At 42.4% G+C, this 20290-nt stretch overlaps 1 protein-coding gene across 1 annotated transcript in view; it reads right to left on the reverse strand.

Moving 5' to 3' along the window:
- Positions 1-20290, reverse strand: part of MSN (moesin) — a 40285-nt gene that overhangs the window by 3835 nt on the left and 16160 nt on the right. The window contains exons 2-12 of the mRNA XM_064426614.1: positions 14607-14690; positions 6584-6679; positions 5790-6064; positions 5244-5327; positions 4749-4895; positions 4190-4286; positions 2946-3109; positions 2447-2577; positions 1648-1808; positions 1049-1141; positions 408-641 (exon numbers count right to left, since the gene is read on the reverse strand). Of these exons, the coding sequence (XP_064282684.1) occupies positions 408-641; positions 1049-1141; positions 1648-1808; positions 2447-2577; positions 2946-3109; positions 4190-4286; positions 4749-4895; positions 5244-5327; positions 5790-6064; positions 6584-6679; positions 14607-14690 (1566 nt within the window). The remainder of the gene's footprint in view (positions 1-407; positions 642-1048; positions 1142-1647; positions 1809-2446; positions 2578-2945; positions 3110-4189; positions 4287-4748; positions 4896-5243; positions 5328-5789; positions 6065-6583; positions 6680-14606; positions 14691-20290) is intronic.

Raw genomic sequence — 20290 nt, forward strand, 5'->3', positions numbered from 1 at the left:
GTTTTGCAACGCAGAGTTTTGCAATACAACCGAGACTTGACAGTTAGAGACAGCTGCTGGATAGGAATCAGACAAAGTTCTTCAATTCCTTGCAGCCAGGGCTGTGAGCAGCTGTCAGGTGGTTGGCAATACTCACAGAAAGCACACTACATCTGACAGACACTACTTGTTGGCACTGCTTCAAAATACTTCACTGCTTCCAGTAAAATGGAATTCAAGTGCCAGGAGACAAGATCTGCCTCTCTACTCAACGGTTAAGCAGCTATCTGGCAAGATCATGATCATCTCCCTTCCCTGTGTTCTCCCCTCCTTTTTTACATAACAGCAACACCTTCCAGCTGCAAGAAATGTTGAGAAAAGTAGAAGCAGCACCCACAAACACACACACTCTGCTGCCAGCTTCTTACCTTCAAGTGTTTCTGGACCCTCTCATTCTTCTCTGCCTCAGTGGTGCGCTCCTCCTCACTGCGGTCCTTGATGGTGGCCTCTGACCGTAGCTCAGCGCTGGCTTCTGCTGCATTCTCATCCTGCTCGTCATCGTGCTCGTTCTCAGCGTGCATGGGCTCAGTGACATGAGGGGTGCTCATGGCAGTCTTCAGCTCCTCTTTGGTCTTCTCTAGGTCCTCCTGCACCCTCTGTGCCTGCAGTAGGATATGCCACAGTGAGTCAGTCAGTACAATCCTGAGTGCCTGAGGCTTCTCACAGAAGCACCACTTGGTGCTCGTTACAGGAAACCTTGCATCTCTGAAGGAGTGTATTCCAAAGCTACTCAGCCACAATCATTTGCAAAATTTTCTGCTGGATAACACTTCAGAGATTTGAAGAGTGGTTACTGTTAATGGAAAATGGGCTACAGGTTTAATTACTCAAAAATTGCGACATGGAGTTAGAATAACTCACCAGTTCCATGGAGAAAACCAAAGCTGTGTATTTACAACAGCCTCAAGCATTGAGTCTAGCATGGAATCCAGTACAGTAGTTTGGATGACATCCCAGATCAAAGAGCAATTCCACAAAAAGTATGCCATTTGCTCAGCTTCTGCTTTACCTTATACTGCCACTCCTGTGCCTCGCTCTCCTTCTTCTGCCTGGCCAGCTCCAGCTGTGTGATCCGAGCTGTGAGTTCTGCCATCTCAGCAGCCTGCAGAAGAAAGGCTTTGAGTGGAAACAAAACCCAAGGTACTTGCTAAACCAAGCATTTAGTTCAAGTCCTGAGTAAAAACACATCTTTTCAGTGAGAAGAAAGCCTTCCTGTTAACTTCAACTCCACCAATACCTCCATGATGAAAGAGGAAAGGAAGCCAAAAAAAGTTTTGTGTTTCATTGTGGGTTGGGGTTTTATTTGGTTGTTGGGTTGGTTCTTTTTCCTCCTCCCCAAAACAGAGCTACAAAACTTAGTTCTTTGAATCCAAACCAGGGAAAGCAACACTTAATTATTAAGACATACAAAAAAAGGCAAAAAGCAATACAAATCTACTGTACAAATACACTTGTATTTACGTATATTTTCATCTACTTAAGGATAAAAATTAAAGAACCTACGTATATAGTGTTTCCTCACTATATTCATAGCCTGGTTTGCTTCAAAAGCTTAGATGCTTCCCCTTTCACTATTTTCCCTACTTGATTTTCAGTTCACCCACTTACCAACTGTTCCTGGGTCTTTTGTTGATCATGGGATGCTCTCAATAGGGCCTCCTTGGCCTCTTCTGCTTCTCTACGTTCCTTAGCCAGTTTCTCTGCTTCCTCCTGAGCTCGTTTTCTCTCCTGTTCCAGCTCCAGAGCTCTGCGGGTCTGTTCTTCCAATTCTGAAAATAGGGGAGCACATTTCAAGTCAGATCAAGTAAAGAATGGCAGTAGAAGAGGAAAGTCTGTCTGGATACCTCTCTCTTCAGAGAGACAGGTAAAGGAGGGATGCAAGAAACTGCTCCCTGTCTTCTCCTTTACATTTTACCTGGAGCTGTAAGAGTAAAAGTCAGGCCCACCCCCAATGGATTTGTGGGGAAGCACCCATCTCAAAATTACATACCTAAGGGCAGAGAAGTATTCAGTATTTTGCTTGGGCAACACCACACTAACTCTAGCTGAGCAATTAGATAATAAATCACCACAGCAATGGCTGGTGTGTCCCCTGCTACACTTTTTGACTCTTTCCTCTATAGATATGCTGGGATAAAGCTTCCAGCCAGCACAGGAACAATGCCAAGGTTCTTTTACTGCTAAGAGACACATCTTGGCTGTTACCTATTTCTTTAATGCATATCTTTTTTCAGCAACTGCATATGGAGGGCTTACATTCAGCTTCAGGAGGCTAAACAAGGGCCCTAACACCAGCACACAACACTGGAGAGACATATTACTCAGAGATGCTCATAACTTTACTATTTGAACCCTTCTCACTCAGATTATTCATCATCAAAGGAAACACTGAAAGATTTCCTATTACCTTGCTGAGCTTTCTTGGTTTGCTCCTCAATTTGCTTGAGTCTCTCCATCAGCTCCTCCTTCTCACGCTCAATCTTCTCCTTCTCCTTCTCTGCCAACTCCCTCTTCTTCTTCTCATTCTCCAGCAGGGCTCTGATGGAAGGAAGTCACAATGTAATTTCAAACCAACTTGGAGCACTTCCTAGTAAACACACAAAAAGAGCACACACAAGATGTGCCCTACAGCACTCAGATAATGAGCTTTACTCCTTTCTAGAAGTGCAAAAATATAAAGCTCTGCTGGCATTAATCTCAATGACAAGTTCTTAAGTCCAAGAAAGTAATGGGAAGTCACATTTGTGATGAGTACCATTACTATCAACCCAATAAACACACTGAAGCAGAAAGCAACCTGCTTTATTTTTGGCCCAAGCAGATTAAGGTGTTGCAGCCATTTATCTAGCACATGATGCCACTCATGCAGTGACTAGTCCCACCCAGTTACTCAGAGCCCTACCAACCTCTCCATCTGTTTCTGGTGTTTCTCTTCCCGAGCCTGTGCCTTCATCTGCTGCACCTCAATGGTGTCTGGTTTACGTCGGCGCATGTAGAGCTCGTGGTTGCCCATGCAGAGGGCCAGGATTCGTTTGTTGATCCGTAACCGAGGGGCATAGAACACAAAGTCCTTGGGACAAGAAAAAGGCAGCATTAGACCTGTTCTTTCAGCATAAGAAGCCCCTTGTGTATGCACTATGCTCCTAAGACCCCGAGCTTTTTAGAGTTGCCAGCCAGCTTTTGTTGATAATGTCTAATTGATTGGTGGTGGCAGTTAAACACTTATTTCTGGAATGGATTTCAACCTGACAAGCACACCCAGGGCAGGAGCACCCAATGTGTCATTCCAGTGCTCTGGGTTTCACTGTAACACACCCCTAGCACCAGCACAGAGCATCTTGCATCACCATTTCATTACAAACCCCAGCAGGGCTGCTTTACCAGGCACACAGAGTCCCTGGCTTCCCCACCTTCCTTCCCACTTCAATAATCTGTATAATAGCCTGGCCAGCCACAATGAATGCAATGTCTTGGCTTATAACAGCAAGGGTGTTAAATGTTACAATCAATGGATAAATAACTTTGTTCTGTTCCAAAGGAGCAACAGCAGCAGGGAAATGCTTTCAAGCAGCAATGGAACAATGCTGCTTGAAAGAATGACCAAAAGAACAGAAGGTACTGGCTAGCACCAGAAATTATTAGGCCTTAAAGATTAAAGCAATTACATTCAATATAAATTTGCAAGGAAAAAATTTCCAGCCTACCCTACAAAATGACCTAAAGCTTCTGCTTTAAATAAGGTGAAAACCTGCAAAAGATCATCCCACACACTATTAAAGCCAACAGGTTGCAAAGGCAGCATCCATGCCTTAGGTACCTCAGATCCCTAACTGTATTATCAGAAAATCTGAACAGTCTTGGGAGAATCAGAAACCTTAAGCAAAGAGCTACTCTCTGCCACTGATATTAAAAGCTTAAGTTTATTCTAAATTTCTACCCTCTTAGCCAGAAAAAAAATCATAACTATCACTTGACTGCCCTGAACAGGTCTCCCTGCTTACATCAGCATTCATGCTATAGATGAAAAGATTCTGTGCAAAAAACATCCCAAACCCAAAAAGCGCCAAAAAGTCCCCAAAACCCAACCCACAGAAATTGTTCAGCTAAGAAGCTGAAAATTTAATAGCTTAATATGAATTTTGCTTCTTACTGGTGCTTTCTTGTCAATAGGCTTAATAACAAATTTCTTGTCATTGAATGAGATATTTCTGATCTCACTCCAGGGGAATCCAATTTTCGGTGTTAGCCTGCAAAAATGGGAAGCAAAAAGAAATGAGAGCCCAAAATCATTCCAAATTCTTGGCTTAGAATATAAAGCTCAAAATTATATCAAATCCACCCTCATATTTCAGTGCTCTTATGGAAGTTGAAATCAGAAGACAAAATTAGTCATGCAGATGAAATATAAAAGGCAGTTTTTCAATCCCACTTTTTTTGATTTTTTAAATGAAAATCAGAACTGGAGAATGCATCTATAGCAGGAAGATTAGGGATAAAGTGAAACTATCTTGAAAAGATTTGCCAATTTCTTGTATTTGTTGGTCCAAAAAGCACATTTTATGGATTATTTTGGCAATGTCAAAAACACAAGAATGATACAGAAATTCTGGAGTTTATTTAAACATTTGAATTCCAGGAACAATTGATTTTGAAAAACTCTATATTGGTAAGGAGCTAAAGGCAATAATGAAGAGAGAGGGGTTTATTACCTATCATTCTGCTCATAAATGTTGAGTCCAAGAGCATCTACACCTAGCCAGAGCTCAGAGCCTTTCTTGTTCTTAATGCTGAAGTAGTTCACACCGTACATTTCCAGATCCTGTGCAATTTTCAGATACTCCAAGACAGCATCTTCTCTGCAACATGTAAAAAGAAAGCAGATATTCTCTTTTGAGTCTTTAAGTCGTTAGAGCAAGAAGGTGCTATCTTCCCATGTGGACAGAGCAGCAACAAGCTGGCAAAGGTTCTAAGCATCACCCTAGTGATAATTACAAACTCTTCAAACTCAGTCATGTTTTGAACATGAACAGCCAGCTAACGTGGACCAGCAGAGGCAAGTAACCTGAGCAAAATAACCTGAAGAATGCTAACTTATCCTGAATGCTAACTTACCCTGAAGCAAGGCACAGATTTTTTTTCAATGCATTTGTACACTGCTGTTTTTAAAGCAGTGTTAGTGTGTAGTTTCACTCTGCATCAGTTACCTAATCATTCCTCGATGCTCCTCATGCCACACCTGGATCCTCTCCTCCCACTGGTCCTTGTTAAGCTTGTGCTGCTCCAAAACCCTAGAAAGAGTATACATGAGATGTTTCAAACCAAGCACTACATATATGCACACACACACAATCACATCACTCTATAATAATGCTTTATTAAATGCTCCATTGGCATCAGAGTTCCCCCACAAATCTATTCCAAGAAATACAGCTTCATTAAAAGGCTAGATAGAGACAATGGTCAGTAGTCAGACTTCGAATAAATGACAAATTTTATTCAGTTTCTTCTTCTTGTAGTGTTTGGAGATTCTCTCACTATTTCTGATTAGAGTTTCAGAGTAGCAATAGGAAGTTTAAGGTTAAAGAGCTTAATTGAATATTAATCTAAATGCTCAAAGTAGCACAAAGCTATATTTTATTCTGAGCATTGCAATCAAAACACCCCCTACATTAAAAAAAAAAAAAAAGAAAAGTTAAAAATCACAAACCCTTTAAGAAAGAGAATGGCTAAGACTACCCAGCTTCACTTGCCTTTGTGGGAGCAGTTTATCACTAGCAAGGTAGCCAGACTTGTGCACATCTTTGTTGAAGTCTCCGTATTTGGACTGGACGGCATAAGAAGCCAGAAGGACAGCTGTTTCTGGGGGACAGTAAATGTCATCGTTCAGAATTGCCTCCTTCACTTGGAGGAAGAAGAGGCGCTGTGTGATGTCCTGGATCAGCTCTTCTGCCACATCTTCTGGGTAGAACTTGGCACGGAATTTGAAAAGCAGGGGGCTTTCTTTACGTACATCCTGTGCTGTTACCTGGAACAGAGTTAGCAGATTTTATAGCCTATACACAAGTGAAAGGGAGCAGTTTACAAACAGGAAGACAAGCATGCACTAAAAAAAAAAAAAAATCCTTTCTAATGCAGAAAAGTGTGCAGAAAAGCAAGGATTTTCAATTACTTACTGCTAAATACCTCATCACTTCTCCCCACTGGACTCACACAAGCCAGTACTTATGACCAGTGGTAGCTAAGTTACTTTCCAGGTTTCTCCCCAGCCAAGATGCTCACTTGAGCACAACATCAGCATGTCACCAGGAAGGGTAACAAATCTGGCCTGGTAACAAACAGAGCTAGATGCAGGACCAGGCCAGATCCCTCAATTCCTCATAACCAGGGGAGGGAGTGCCTGGACACCACACCAGCTCACTGATCTTGCAGTACTTGAGCTGTATGGGTGGGCAAGAACAGATCCCTGGCAGAAGTATGGAGACTGAATTTGCCCCTGCACTCTCAGAAGGGAACAAGGACAAGAAAAATTTTGGAGCAAACATACCTTTTTGTTCAATTTTAGCCATGTTGAGAAACCCTTGGTGTCTTGATACTGAAGTCCAAAAAACCAGACCTCTCGCAAACCAATTGTCTTGACAACCTGAAAGAAAGGTGATTATTAGCAAGATCCCCAGATGGACTGAACTCACCAGTGGCTGAGAACATGTTAGATGTAAGACAGAGACAGACAGTGCCCTGACCACCTGCCTCTCCTGCTGCAGTGCACAGAAAGATTATTTGGTATCTAAGAGGTCTTAAGTGGATGTGTGTGAAATTCTTTCTTCTCCTTCAGCTCTTTAAGGCTTGTTGCTATTTATAAACAACAGCTGGGACATTATTTTTTTTTTCCAGCTATTTATAAGCCAACATGTATAGCCAAAATACAATGCAGCAGCTCTGACAGGTTTAATAACTTCTAGGAATGAGGAACACAGCTCCATTTTCAGGTATATCCACACTTATCATGCAAATGTACTATTCCTGGGCAAGTCATGAATCACTCTGCTAGGCTGGGCTACTTTAAGATTTGTTTCTACTCCACTGATAGCTATAGACAGGCCTTTCACACAGCTCTTTACTGAGCAGCACCATTAAGAGGAAGTGCAGAAGCTAAATCCATATGCTGTCCCCTGTGCCAGGACAAAGAGCCACCACAGACATTAACTACACCACTATGTAAGCTCTCTCTGTACTTACTTCCCTAGCACACCAGGCATGCTGTGTAAATAGGAATTTAGAAGGCTTTAAAGACATATTGTGACAAGAGACAAGAGCCTCATGGTGGGGCAGCAAGGAACTGCAGTACAGTGCCACTGTTGGTTAAAAAGAGGGGGAAGTTTCTCCAAAGCCTGATTGCTATCAAGACATCCCCCTTTGTCCCCTGAAAAGCTTGGGACATGCCACAGGATGCAGCAAGGGGCTAACATTGGTGCAGAGACTGAGACTTGCCCTGTGAAAACCAGCTGCCAGATCAGCTGATATAATTTTGTACTGCCCAAAGTTGCACTCTGTTCTCTTCTGATGTGGTCTCTACTTTGGCAAGATACAGCACCAAAGACATAGGTTCCCCTCAAACACATCACTAATTAGATTGTTTAGGGCTTGGATCAGACATTTCATCTGGCCTTTCAAAAGCAGCATTTGGGCCTTTGCTCCTTTCAGGCAGAAAAGCCAAATGCAGTTTTCAGCAGAGCCATGCCATTGATGGCACACACACAGACAAAACCTACACTAGGGCATGTAGTCTATGTGCATCATCCCACTGGGGTTCCTGAAATTAATCAGCCTGTTCTTGCTTGAACATGAACATAAGAGCTGAGCTAGAGCCCTTGCAGATTCAGGGGGATGTGGATCACTTGTGCATCACACAGCAGGATGCACACAGCTAAGGAGGCTTTTGGAGAAGAAGCAGCGTTTGCTATGTACATGAAGTTTTGGTCACTGCAATATAACAAAAGAGGGTCCAAAGGAGGCAATGAAGATGAAGGGCCTTGAGGGAAAGCCCTGTGAGGAGCAGCTGAGGGCACTTGGTCCATTCAGCCTGGAGAAGATTGAGTCTACAACTTCCTTGTGAGGGAAGAGGGGCAGACACTGATCACTCTGGTGACCAGTGACCAAACCCAGGGGAATGGCCTGAAGTTGTCAGGGAAGATTTAGGTTGAATACCAGAAAAAATTACTCTTCACCTAGAAGGTGGTTGGGCACTGGAACTGGCTCCCCAGGGAAGTGGTCACAGTACCAAGCCTGACAGTTCAAGGAACATTTGGAGAACACTCTTAGGCACATGGTGTGATTTTTGAGGATGCTCCTGTGCAGGGCCACGAGTTGGACTCAATGATCCTTGTGGGTCCCTTCCAAGCCAGCATATTCTCTGTGATTCTGTGATTGGAAGCAGATGGTTCAAGGAGGGGAAGAAAGGCTGCCCTAGAGCCCAAGGACAGCTCTGTTCTTAGAAGCATTAACATATGAATGGGATAGGAGCTCCTCACTCGACTGCATGGGTCTGCTTTCCACTCTTCCACTTGACAGCAGCTTATGCCTGGGAATTCAACAGGCTGGACTGCCAGCAAGGAGCTGAAAGACTCCACACTGTGGTCCTACACAAAAGGACTTTTATTCCACAGCAGAAGCCTGCACAGCAATAGCAGAGACAACAACGAGCTGGGGGCAGAAAAGACAGGAGACAGTACAGCACTCACCATCACAGCCCCAAGCTGCCACTGAATAAGGCAGGGAGGATAGTCCTCCTCCCTCCTCAGCTTTAGCAGGCTATTTAGTTCCATTTAGCAAGGGGAAAAGCATGAAGAAGCAACAGCTTTCTACAGCTGCAAGGAATCTGGCTGGCAGCAGCATAATTATGTCTGGGGGTGTACAGCATTCAGAGCCCTAATGAACTGTGAGATGTTCCAAAAAGCAAACAGCTACTGGCAGTGGCTAAGGATGGAGAAGGGCTGGCACAAAGGATGGGAGAATAGAGAGTCTGTTTAACACAGACCACAATAATTAAATACCTAAAATCTACACTCATCCATCTGCAGAGCAGAATCTTTTCTTCTTTCCAGGGGGAGCATTAAGTCAGTCCCTGGGTCTTGTTTAGCCTGCTGGGTAAAGCTCAGTTTACAAGAACAGATTGGATGCAGCCTTAAAATACAGCTGTCCCATGGTACCTTGACCAGCTACAACAAAACTGTTAATTGAGTACTACTTTTAGCTTGAAATTCTGCTCAGTAAACCATACTGACACAGGGGAAAAGGTGCCTTTCTGGTGACTCACTTCATCCTCTGCAGAAAGTCTAAGCACACATTAGTAGGGGTTTTTTACTTAGGGATTCAGAGAAGAAACAGAAGATCTTTCAGGTAACCTTTTCTCTCATTCCTTCTTATGCCATGTTTTCTAGGTCTGCATGTCAATTCCTGTCCTTCCCCTCAGCACTCACCCAGCTCCCTCTGAACTATGTTCCTGCCGTTGGGTGCTGCTCCACAGCAGAAGAGGGAGCCATAAGCAGCCTCTTAAATGTACATTTTAGCATCCAGATGATGACTGAAAATGGCTGTCATTCTCAGCCCAGGAAACACTCCACCACGCTGGCAAACAAGTACAGATTCTGATGATAGCACTATTTACACACAGGCAAGAGCAAAGCATGCAAGCAGAGGAAAAGGCGTAGCACCTGGATCATGTTCCTGCATCAAAGGCCAAATCATCTCAGGCTATATCGTGGGACAAATGCCTTGAATGTTGCCCTTTCTATGACAGGCATGTCAAGTATATCTGAGAGAAAACTGCCAGCTAACCTCGTTGCTGGAGGAGCTCTGAACTGGTGCCACACCTGCAGTTTCATATGCCAGACAAAAACACTTAGAACGTGTTCTTACAGATACCCTAACTCAGTACCCAGCTTAGGCTCCATTTACAGCCACAAATATTCAACTGTTCCCCCTCCATTTAGCTGGTGGATGGACTTCTAATTTTTCCTTCCAAAGTTCTAAAATGCCAGCATGCTAAACTACAGGATCTTCCAAGTTTTTGTACTTACTGCAGTTTGCCATTGACATCTTTAGCAACAAGCATTCAATTTTTGGTTGGAACTACTGCTTTTCTGAAAGTCAGAAAGTTTCCACATGTTCCTGTGAAATTTGAGACATATTTTCATACGACTCAACCACAAGCCTTCATTACAGGAAGAAGAGTTCTGGGGTTTGCTGGGACAACCAGCCACTGTCCTGAGACTTGCTGCTTTCTACCATGAAACTACCTTAGTGAGTTTTGGTTTCAGTGCTTTCACCTAGTGGATTAAGTGTTCCAGAGCCATTTTATATGTGTTTAAACACTAATAGGTAAGACCTAGTAGTAGCTAAAGTAGCTAAAGATTTCTTAGACTCTCCCTCCTCAAAAAATTTCATTTGCAGGCCATGAGACATCAACCATCTTTATTCCAAACACAGCTCAACTCAGAGTTACTCAAAATTCAAGAGGGGTTTGATCAGCCTGTGCTGCAATCTTAAGCAAACATGAAAGAAGTCTGGCAAACTGGTACTCTACAAAACCAAACTGGTACTCTACAAAGCCACTAAATTCACTGCAGCAGATAAACAAGGAGGAAGCTGCTAAGCATTACCAAGGTTTCTAGCTGCACAACACCTTGGTGGCCATGCAGATAGAAAAGCAAGGCAAGAGAAGCCAGGGCACAAAAGCTCAGAATCTTAGGAGATCTGGCTCTTAATGAAATCTGAAAGAACATTAAGAATTAAAAAGAAAATGCATAAGACTTAATGCTGAACATAAAATATAGCATCAGTGACCAGGTTTAAAGTGTGCAGAGCGATGCTTATTGTTATATTTTTAATACATTGATAGGTGCACTTTTCTATTACAAGCTTCGTTTTGACCACAAAAGCTTACAATAATGAGGAAAAGCATCTTTGGAAGGTTAACCACATGTTTTTAAAGTTTGAAGTGATAGATACTCAAGTTTCTCATGTGATATTTTCTTTAACCTGTTATTTGTCTTCATGGCTCTTAATCAGACAGAAATCACCTTTAAGGAGAGTGGATGCTCAATGATTCAAGCTAGAATCAATTTACCCAAGTAAAGGAAGTTTGAGAGGCAAAAGATTGGAAGGACACAATTTCAAACCCACCCACAGCAACAAATAACTAAGAATTTTCACCAGACAACAGATTAATCTTTGATGTGTAGAAGACACAATGCAAAGCACTGCTGTGGTTTACTGACTGCTCTCCAGACCATACAGAAAAGGGTCAAAGGAGGAAATCAAGCAGCTATCACTGTTGAGAGCCTGTGCTCTGCATGCCCAGGAAAGCAATATTACAATGCACCTGGGAAGTAATAAAGCCTGTGGGACAAGCAGCACCCCTGACATGCATAGCCCATCCTTGAGCTCTTCTTTTAATCCATCACTGGCACCTGAGGAATGGGAGCAAAGTTACAGGTCTTGCTAGTGAGTCAGTAAGTGCTGGAGTTCAGCAGCTGATGTTAAAAGGTACACCAGCAAAACTGCAGAAGACAGACAGTAAAATCCTGTCTCATTTAATCCAGGCTTTGTCCTTGCACACAAGCCTAAGATACTTAAGCTAAAGCTGTACAGTTAGAAGATTAGGGAATAGGAAGAGCTCTAGAATAAATCATAATGTTACTGCACATGTATATCAGTTCAGTGGTATTTCTGCACCCAGCTACTTTGGGGGAGAAAGCACTTCCTACAAAGCAGTAAAGTATTTGTATTGTTCTGTTAATACAAAAATTCACTTTGAAATTTAACTAAGCAGGAAAGAGGAAGACAGGAACATTTCTACCTCATGCCCATTCACATATTACTATGGAATTTTAGACTCAAATGCTTTTCTCCTCCTTCAGCTAAAACCCAGCTACAATCTTTCCAAAATCTTCTGAATCCTATTCAGAGTGGGACAGAATCATGTGTGGCATAATGAATACATTTATCTACCTTTCTACACAACAGGTGAAAATAGATACTGCCTAAATGTTACTGAGCAAAGCCAGCAGATTGCACTGAGGTAGCCATGCAGCTAAAAAGCTTGGTAATGCTCAGCAGCTTCCTTCTTGCTTAACTCAGAACTGACAGTTCAAAGTGAAAGGGCACCCCAGGGCAAAAATATGCTGGATATCTTAATTTTTCTGTACAAGAGTCAAAAAGCAGGTTTCACACCAGAAGTCAATGTCCTACAACAGCAAAACCATACATCTGCTTTGTAGAGGAGCTCTCCCTTCCCTCAAAAAAGCACTGATGAAAGCAGATCTTGCTTCAGAACCAGCATTGTGCAGAAAACTCTAGATTATCAAGTCCAGGGGCACAGCATGGCTTAAGGGAGCTAGAAAATAAACAGAAGTAACTTTGTTCTCACGCACCCCACCATGGGACCCCAGACAACCTAAGGACAGAAACTGAGGCAGTGAACAATGAGCAGCCAGAGAGCAGTCACAGTGTCAGCAGGGACAGCAGCCCTGGACTCTCCCTTTACAGGAACCAACACACAAAAACAGCTCAGTCATGTGAAAAATACTGCATATTCAACAGCTGACAATACATTTAAAGGCCCATCCCTTTCCTACAGGGAGCAAGTTTTATGTCAATCAGACCTTTTAGAAACAGCAAATGTTTAAAACTAGCTTCAGTTTTTTCCCTCCCCCATTTCCAGCTTCACCTACAATCCAATTTAGGTGAAGTAAGCACTGCCTCAACTGAGAAACTCAGTTCTGCAACAGCATTTGTTTTCTCCCTTGGCAAAGTGTTTACTGTGGAAAAAGCAAAACAAAATTCTGTTTACACAGGTGCTGTGTGAAACACACTGAAGGGAGGAAAATGTGCAGCTGTCCAAGAGCATGACAAAGGAGTGAAATCAATTAGTAGACATGAAGAGCTGCTGCATTGGAAACATGGCAGGATGCTTCTCAGAGACAAACTGATGAAGCCCAAGTCTGCCAGCAATGTCAGTTTGCAGCAGAAGCCACAGATGACCTAGAGCTGACTGAAAATATCATGTGCAGATTAAAAATATTACTGACGTGAGTAGTATTGTTTCTCAGCACTTGGTGCTCTGCTTGGATAGTAGCAGAAGCCAGATATTGAAAAATAATCATGGGAAGCATCCACATGAAGAACAACCCCTTAAAAAAAATCAAAACAAACCAGTTCATTTTTTCATGAACCTGGGGACATGACACCTCAGCTTCATTAGCAAACACTCTCATGAACTAACTGTGGCAGAGTTCCATGTTGCACAGATGGATTCTGGACAGAACTTGGCTTTCACTTTTATCAATCCAAACCTGTCAGATCTGAGACCACACAGGGCTAAAATATGCAGGAGCTACTACACAGTAAGACATAGACAGCTGAGAACTACAGTGCAATTCAGAAACTGTTTTGAAAGCCTTTTTACTGTTCCCATTATGAAAGGATGCTCTTTCACTAAAGCTTTGGATCTCCCTCCATTTCAGGGCTGGGCTGCAAAGAGCAGTATATCATCTAGTGTTGAATCATCCAGCTGAGTACAAGAGAAAACAGTAGTTTGTGGTTAAAGATCTAAAAAAATATATAAAAATTTAAATTATATTTGCTGGCCCCAAATCAAATAGCTGACTTCAATGGGTGAATCAGCCCTTAATTTTCTCTCTTCCTTATGATAGGTACTATGTAGAGCTGACCCCAGAATGCCTAGCTCTACTGAACCACACCCAAATCTGACCTATCTGGTCTGGCAGTTCCCTCATCTTGTCATTAGTCCAAGATTCAATTTGCATATCTTTGAGCTATGAATTTACTGTTCCCATTTCTCTCCAAGGAGCAAATTCATGGCCAATTACAGCAGAGAAACACGGTGGAGCCTGACCAAGTTTCACTCACTGCAGCTGATAATGTCTGTGTTCTGCTGCTCCAGCTTTGGGCTGCACATGCCTCCCTGCTCCCTGGGCAGGGCAGCAGGAAATTTGGCTGCCCAGTGACAGCTGGGGAAGGCTGAAGCACCCTCTGCAGACAGCCCAATGTAGCGTGGTACAACCATCACTGCTCTTGAGGGTTCCCTCAGGACCTGGTGGGAGTACAGAACATCACTTTACCTGCACTTAAAGGTTGCAGCAGCATTTGAAACCCAGCTGAGCCCCTCCTGGTTTAGAGACCAGCTACCCTTTGGAATCAATTACAGGTAAGTCAACAAAAAATAGCTTACTTGGTCTCCCACAAGACTTTTCTTACAAAAAAAAAAAAAAAAGAGTGCAGATATCTACTGCTTTCCAATTACTATTATTTTGAGCCTTAGCACCAATTCAGTTCACTAGAAGTAATAGCTCCTAACACAATCTTGGAGATTACAAAATGCAGTAGTTTTGGGAAAAAGTACAATTTCTTGCTGTGCTGAGTTCTCTTGAAGCTGTCATATATAGCGACAATCAATCTTTGAAGTCCTTTAGAAATTACTTGCTGTTGCCTCAGTAGAATTCCAATGTCTTTATCAACTTTATATCTTCTGCAGCCCCATCACTTACCTGATCAAAGAGTTGCTTCCCTGTGGTGTTGGGCTGGATGGCAAACTCCAGCTCAGCATCCATGGTGGTAACACGCACACTGATCTGGAAGACAGAAAAATGCATCATTAGAACACAAGCTTTAGGTGATGCTACCCAATAATGAAAACAAACACCTGCCCAGGACCAGGATGCAGCTCTCAAGCCTCCAGGAGCTTCACTGCCAGCAGGCACAAAGTCACTGCTCTGCCAGCATGGTACTCACAGCTTTCCTGTAGAATACAACTTTTCCTGTTTCACAGTGGTTTTATCCTCTCTGGTCCTACAAATATTCACATGTACTAACACACACGAGAGTTACAAAGTTTAATTTCCAGAGTGGAACATTCTGGTGTCTTTCACAAAAGCAGAGATGTTCCAAAACTTGATGCACACAAGACAACATCCAACCCTGTTGTTTGAAGGCAGTTCCCAGAAGCATTAACAACTCAGCCTGCCACAGAAGGCTGGTCAATAACAACACACTTCCAGTCGTTGTGAGTATTTGCAGAAGTTAGAAGGCACAATCCCTGACATGCTCCAGGGGCTGTGGGCATGGAGCAGGCAGGATGCAAGGATGCCCTCACAGGCTGCATGATGAACATGAGAACAATTCCCATAGCAGTACAGCAGGGAGATTAAAAACTTCTAAAAACTGCAGAAATTGTTTAGGTGCTATTTAAAATTGTAACCAAGAGTTCACGACTATACTAGCCTTAGATGCAAGATCATGAAATGTCTTCCAGAAGAAATGTTATATGTTGCACTATTTTGACAGGAATGTCTCACCATCACATTTTCACTTGTGGCATGAAAGTGGCAAGGAAGCAGCAAGGGAGTTCACACCTTCATCCCATAGAAGCAGGAAGACACATTTTTCACTTCTCATGAAGCAATTTAAACAGCAGAGGCATTTCAGGTCAAATGCTAGTGTAAAACACTGCTGATCCCATTCAAAACTCCTGATAATTACTGGGAAATATTATTTAGATGCTTGGGGCTAGACAGAAACTGTCCTGGCCTGAAAGCAGATGCCTTAATTTTCATCCAGGTAAAGTGAGGTCTGTGAGTACCCCAAGCTGCCTGAAAATCCAATTCTACTTACATGCCTATCAACTGAAAAGGGTTAAGATATTTCACAATTTTTGAACACAAGCTGTACATATTAAAACAGCTTTATTTAAAATATTTTTCCATCAAAGCAAAGGTTCAAGGCTTTAAATTGTGCAGACAAGATACTCACAATGCACCAAACCCCAGCACACAGGCCTTGCATTAACAGTTCTCTATCTTGCTAAGTCATTTACCTCAGATCAACAAATCCTATTTTTTTTGCTCTTCAGTGCAATCAATCATATTAGTACACCCCACCAGGCTTCCAGTGGTGAAGGGTGGAGGGAATTACACTGTGAACAGCTTTAAGAACAACTCAAAGTCATATTTGGACTATAAGCTAACTGCATGACACGGGAGACCAAAAAAGCAAGAGTAAACAGAGAAATATTCAAGGAACCACATAATACCAATATGATCACAGACAGTTCTGATTCCTGTATTTCTACCAAAAACACGTACAGATTTCACACTTGTTTACTAAGAAACTAGACTGCAAGAGAACTAGAACCAGGTTTTTTTCCCCAATAAGCAAGAAATGTTCTGCTAGTTAATCTAGGTAAGTATCAAAAAGAGACCACTAACTATAACAAATATTTTTTGAGGTTTCCCAGAAAGCCTGCTTCAGACTGGGCACATCACTATTTTGCACTTGATATCTGCTTCAGATAAACGTAAAGGTTTTCTTGTTTTAAGTTAAACTAAAACTTCTGCAAGGCTAAAGGTAGGCTTAGCAGAACTAAGCTGAAGTACACATAAGTTGAAGTTCAGGAATGCTATTTAGGCAGTACTAGAACAAAGATATCATGAACAAGTATATCAGGAATAAGTTGGTTTTGAAGCCCTCTAAACCTTCTGACACAATGTCAAGCTAAGGCAAAACCATCCCACAGAAGTACCAAGGAAAACACAAATGGCCTAAACTCATAAGAACAAAGCTTTTTTTTTTAATTAGCAGCTTTCAATAGCATGTAGATGTCTTAGATTCTCTTAGCGTACACCTTCCCAAAATTATTCTACTTGAATCCTAGACCTTGACAATGGGCTAGTTTCATGGTGCTTTGGTGAAACAAAAATCTGGCCGCTTCCTAGAAGGGCTGAATGCTCCCCAAAACAGCTTTGCTGCTTACACTTGGAAGCAGACTTCTGCTTCTCTCTTCTGTAAGCCCAGCACAGCCACCAGTGAGAGCCAAGCCGTCCATAAGCTATGGTCAGGTATAAGAAGGGTTACATTAAATGAGCCATTAAGTTACACCTTACATTTTGTTAGCTTTGAAGTATTTCCTGTTCACCTAAAGCATGAATGTATCAGCTACCATGAAAGAAAATAGTCTTTGCTCCACTGTTTATGGACAAAGCACAGTAGCTACTCTTATCTGATATCATGTGCATAGGTGATTAAGAGCCAAATTTCTGAGCTCCAGAAAACTGAACTGAAACGTCTGTGGCACATCTTTGCAACTTGTGCCTAAATAGCTCTTAAGAGTTATTCAGAACAAATCACACCTTAACATTTAAAATAAAGCTGTTTCAGTAACCCCATAATTCACTTATTAAAATGCTTATTAAAATGCACATCTTTGTTAGCACAGTAGAATAAGGTCCCATGCTGGAACCAGCAAAATTCCTTCACTGTCAGTCACTTCTATGCCCTTAATCCTTCAATCCGTACCCTCAATAGGAAGATTTACACATTTCCCCCACCACCACCCCCAGAAGCCCCCTGTGCTCAGGATGAGTAGCAACCTAAAATTAGGATCAGCGAAGTCTTGAATGGGTCTGCACTTGCAACTTCAGGCTGGCCTAAGAGAGCAGAAGCTGAGCTACCACAGGAAACAGGCTTGTGCTTGGGAGAACCACACCCCGGTGGTGCTGCTTCCCCAGGCTGAGCACGGTTTTAACACGTTCAGCAGCACACTGCTGTGAGCTGTCAGCACAACGAGCTGGGCAGAGAGCACATCCTGGGCTGTGCCACTGACATTTTCACCATCAGTTCGTTTGAAACATTGGTGGTAATTTAATACTTGGCTGAGAAGCTAGTTTGCTGTAAAATTGAGCTTTGTTAAGGCTCATTGGTGTGAAAACAACACACAAAGACATTTTTCCCCGTACCCTACCCAGCCAGGGTGGTTTTGTTTTTCCAGTTCACTACAAGTGGCTCAGAGGGAGGTTTCTACCATTTCAGGTGGTGGGAGGCACTGATCTTAATGCACCCTGCTGCAGCTCAAACAAGCTACAAGAAGAGATCTACAGACTGCTATAATCTCTACCAGACAAGTACGGGCCAGGCACTGCATGTTTACCTTCTTCTTCTTAATTCATTTAAAGTCTCACTTTAGGTAAAACCACTTTACTAAGGTATTCACAGCTGAGTACTGACCAACACAAATGTTACACATAGGAATAAAAATGCTATAGCAAAACAAAGCAACACTGTGCAGTCCCATCAAAGTTTGGACTCGTTTGCTTCGTTCCTTGAGAGTTACTCTGCCAAAAAACACTTTTAAACCATCTATCTAGTTCGCTACCAGTGCTTATTCCAAGAAAAGCCTCAAGATTCATCAGCATTAAGCTATTAGATTTTGTATTTCCAAGTCATCTAATAAGGTTTACCTAGGTTTGAGGGATGGCATAAGCCTTGGGATGTTTATAATTTGGGTTGCAAACAGAAAAAAAGTCAATGAGATATCTGACTTGGACTTCTGAGCATATACAAATGTAGCTCTGTCAGTCCAAACAGGTAAGGCACACACTGCTGAGAGATGTGCAAGAGAAAGACATTGCACACCACTGATTTATTCACAAGGTCTAGTGGCAGCACTCATCCCCCAGTATACTGCCCTCCTATTCCAAATATTCTGTTACTCAACATCTTTGAAACTTTCAACACTTAGGAGGTGTTTTAAGAAGGTTCACTAGATTTCATCAACAGATTTATCAAAAATACCATCCTAAGGCAGTAACTTAAACTCTGTTTAAAGCAATTAATTTAATTTATTCATCATAGCATTAATAATATACCTGCTGCAGCATGCAAATATCTGCAACTCTCTAAATTCTACTTGGATCCTAAAGTCACTGAAGTTTATTCTAGTAGGTGGCCTCTAAGTAGTCTTTTGTCTTTCCATCATCATTTAATATCCTCTCATACAAACAGCTACTAATTAAATGCTTCCAGACACCATTTTGCACATTGCAAGAACATTCAACTATCATATTTCAACAGGCACTCACCAAATTTAAAAAACATGCCAAAAAGAGTGCCCATATTTAACTGATTCCTTTCATAACAGCTACAGGAAAGAGACAGAAAACTAGCAACCCTTCCTCTTCTCCTTTTGGGGAATTACCATAGTTCCACCAGTCTAAGCACTGCTAAAGCTTGCCACTGCCAGAGCACATTAAAGAGCTTCCTGCTGCCAAGGACAGTATTGTCAAGTGTGATACGTCCTGCACAGACAGAACTTCTTGCATGGAAGAGAGACTCTTCCAGCCCCAGAGCAGCTGTAGCCAAAGAAAGCTCCCTTTGACCAGCAAAAGCTTTCCAAGGCCCATGCCACCACTACTCCCCTCCTGCCATGGTGCTCAGCAGTCTACAAGAGAAACACTTAAAAGACAGTGGTAGCAGGCACCCATCTACAGCATCTTTTCAGGTATTTTAATATTGACCATATTCAAGTGTCACTTTCTGGCCCATTATGACTCCAGATAAATATTACTAGAAGCAGAAATTGTCAGGTATCTGAATAAATCCTCCTAATAGTGTGCTATAAGAACTTCCTGAGATGAAAATGTGTAGCTGCAAATGGCAGGACAAACAGGAAGGACTGATACTGTCACACTCAGTAACGGATGTGGTGCCTGTGCTAATGCCCCAGTGCATTGAGCAGCACGAGAGGTAGAAAAGACAATTCTGTTTGTCACAAGCTGAGACAGGAATAGAGTACTAGGAAATTCATGTCAGAATAATAAGTGGTGTCAGCACAACAGAATATCGACCTCTACAAAACCCTGACCCTGAGCTAAAGCTTCTTTCCTCCCTGTATTTCCTGTATGCAAGGAAGCTGTTATACCCTGCTGGGCTGGAGGCTTCAAGCTTCAGATATTCCCTGCTTCCCACATTCAAGCCTCCAAGTGGACTATTTCTGGAGAAAGTAACATAAGGAAAACTTATATTTTATTGCAAATTTGACTGGTACACAAAAGAAGCAAGCTCAATTAGAAAGAAATTCCAGACCAACCTTTATAGCCCCTGTACTGAAAGGCACCAGTTTACCCAGCAGTTACTCCACATAAAAATATTCACCAGTACCATGCACCAGTTCCAACAGGTCTGACCTGGAAAGCACATCAAATCCAGCTGGAGTTGCACTATGATCTCATAAAGCACCTCAATAACCAAAAAAGCTGCCCAGTTTTGGCTTTTTAGCAAGGTCAGCAGCAATATAGTAAGTTTAACCAGAAGTGTCCCCTGTTTCTCAGAACGTGCCAGTGGAGTATTGTGCTCTGCAGTGCTGCACTTCCCTTCCCACCACTGGTCAGCCTGCACGGGC

Source organism: Passer domesticus, chromosome 7, assembly GCF_036417665.1.
Source record: "Passer domesticus isolate bPasDom1 chromosome 7, bPasDom1.hap1, whole genome shotgun sequence".
Lineage (NCBI taxonomy): Eukaryota > Metazoa > Chordata > Aves > Passeriformes > Passeridae > Passer > Passer domesticus.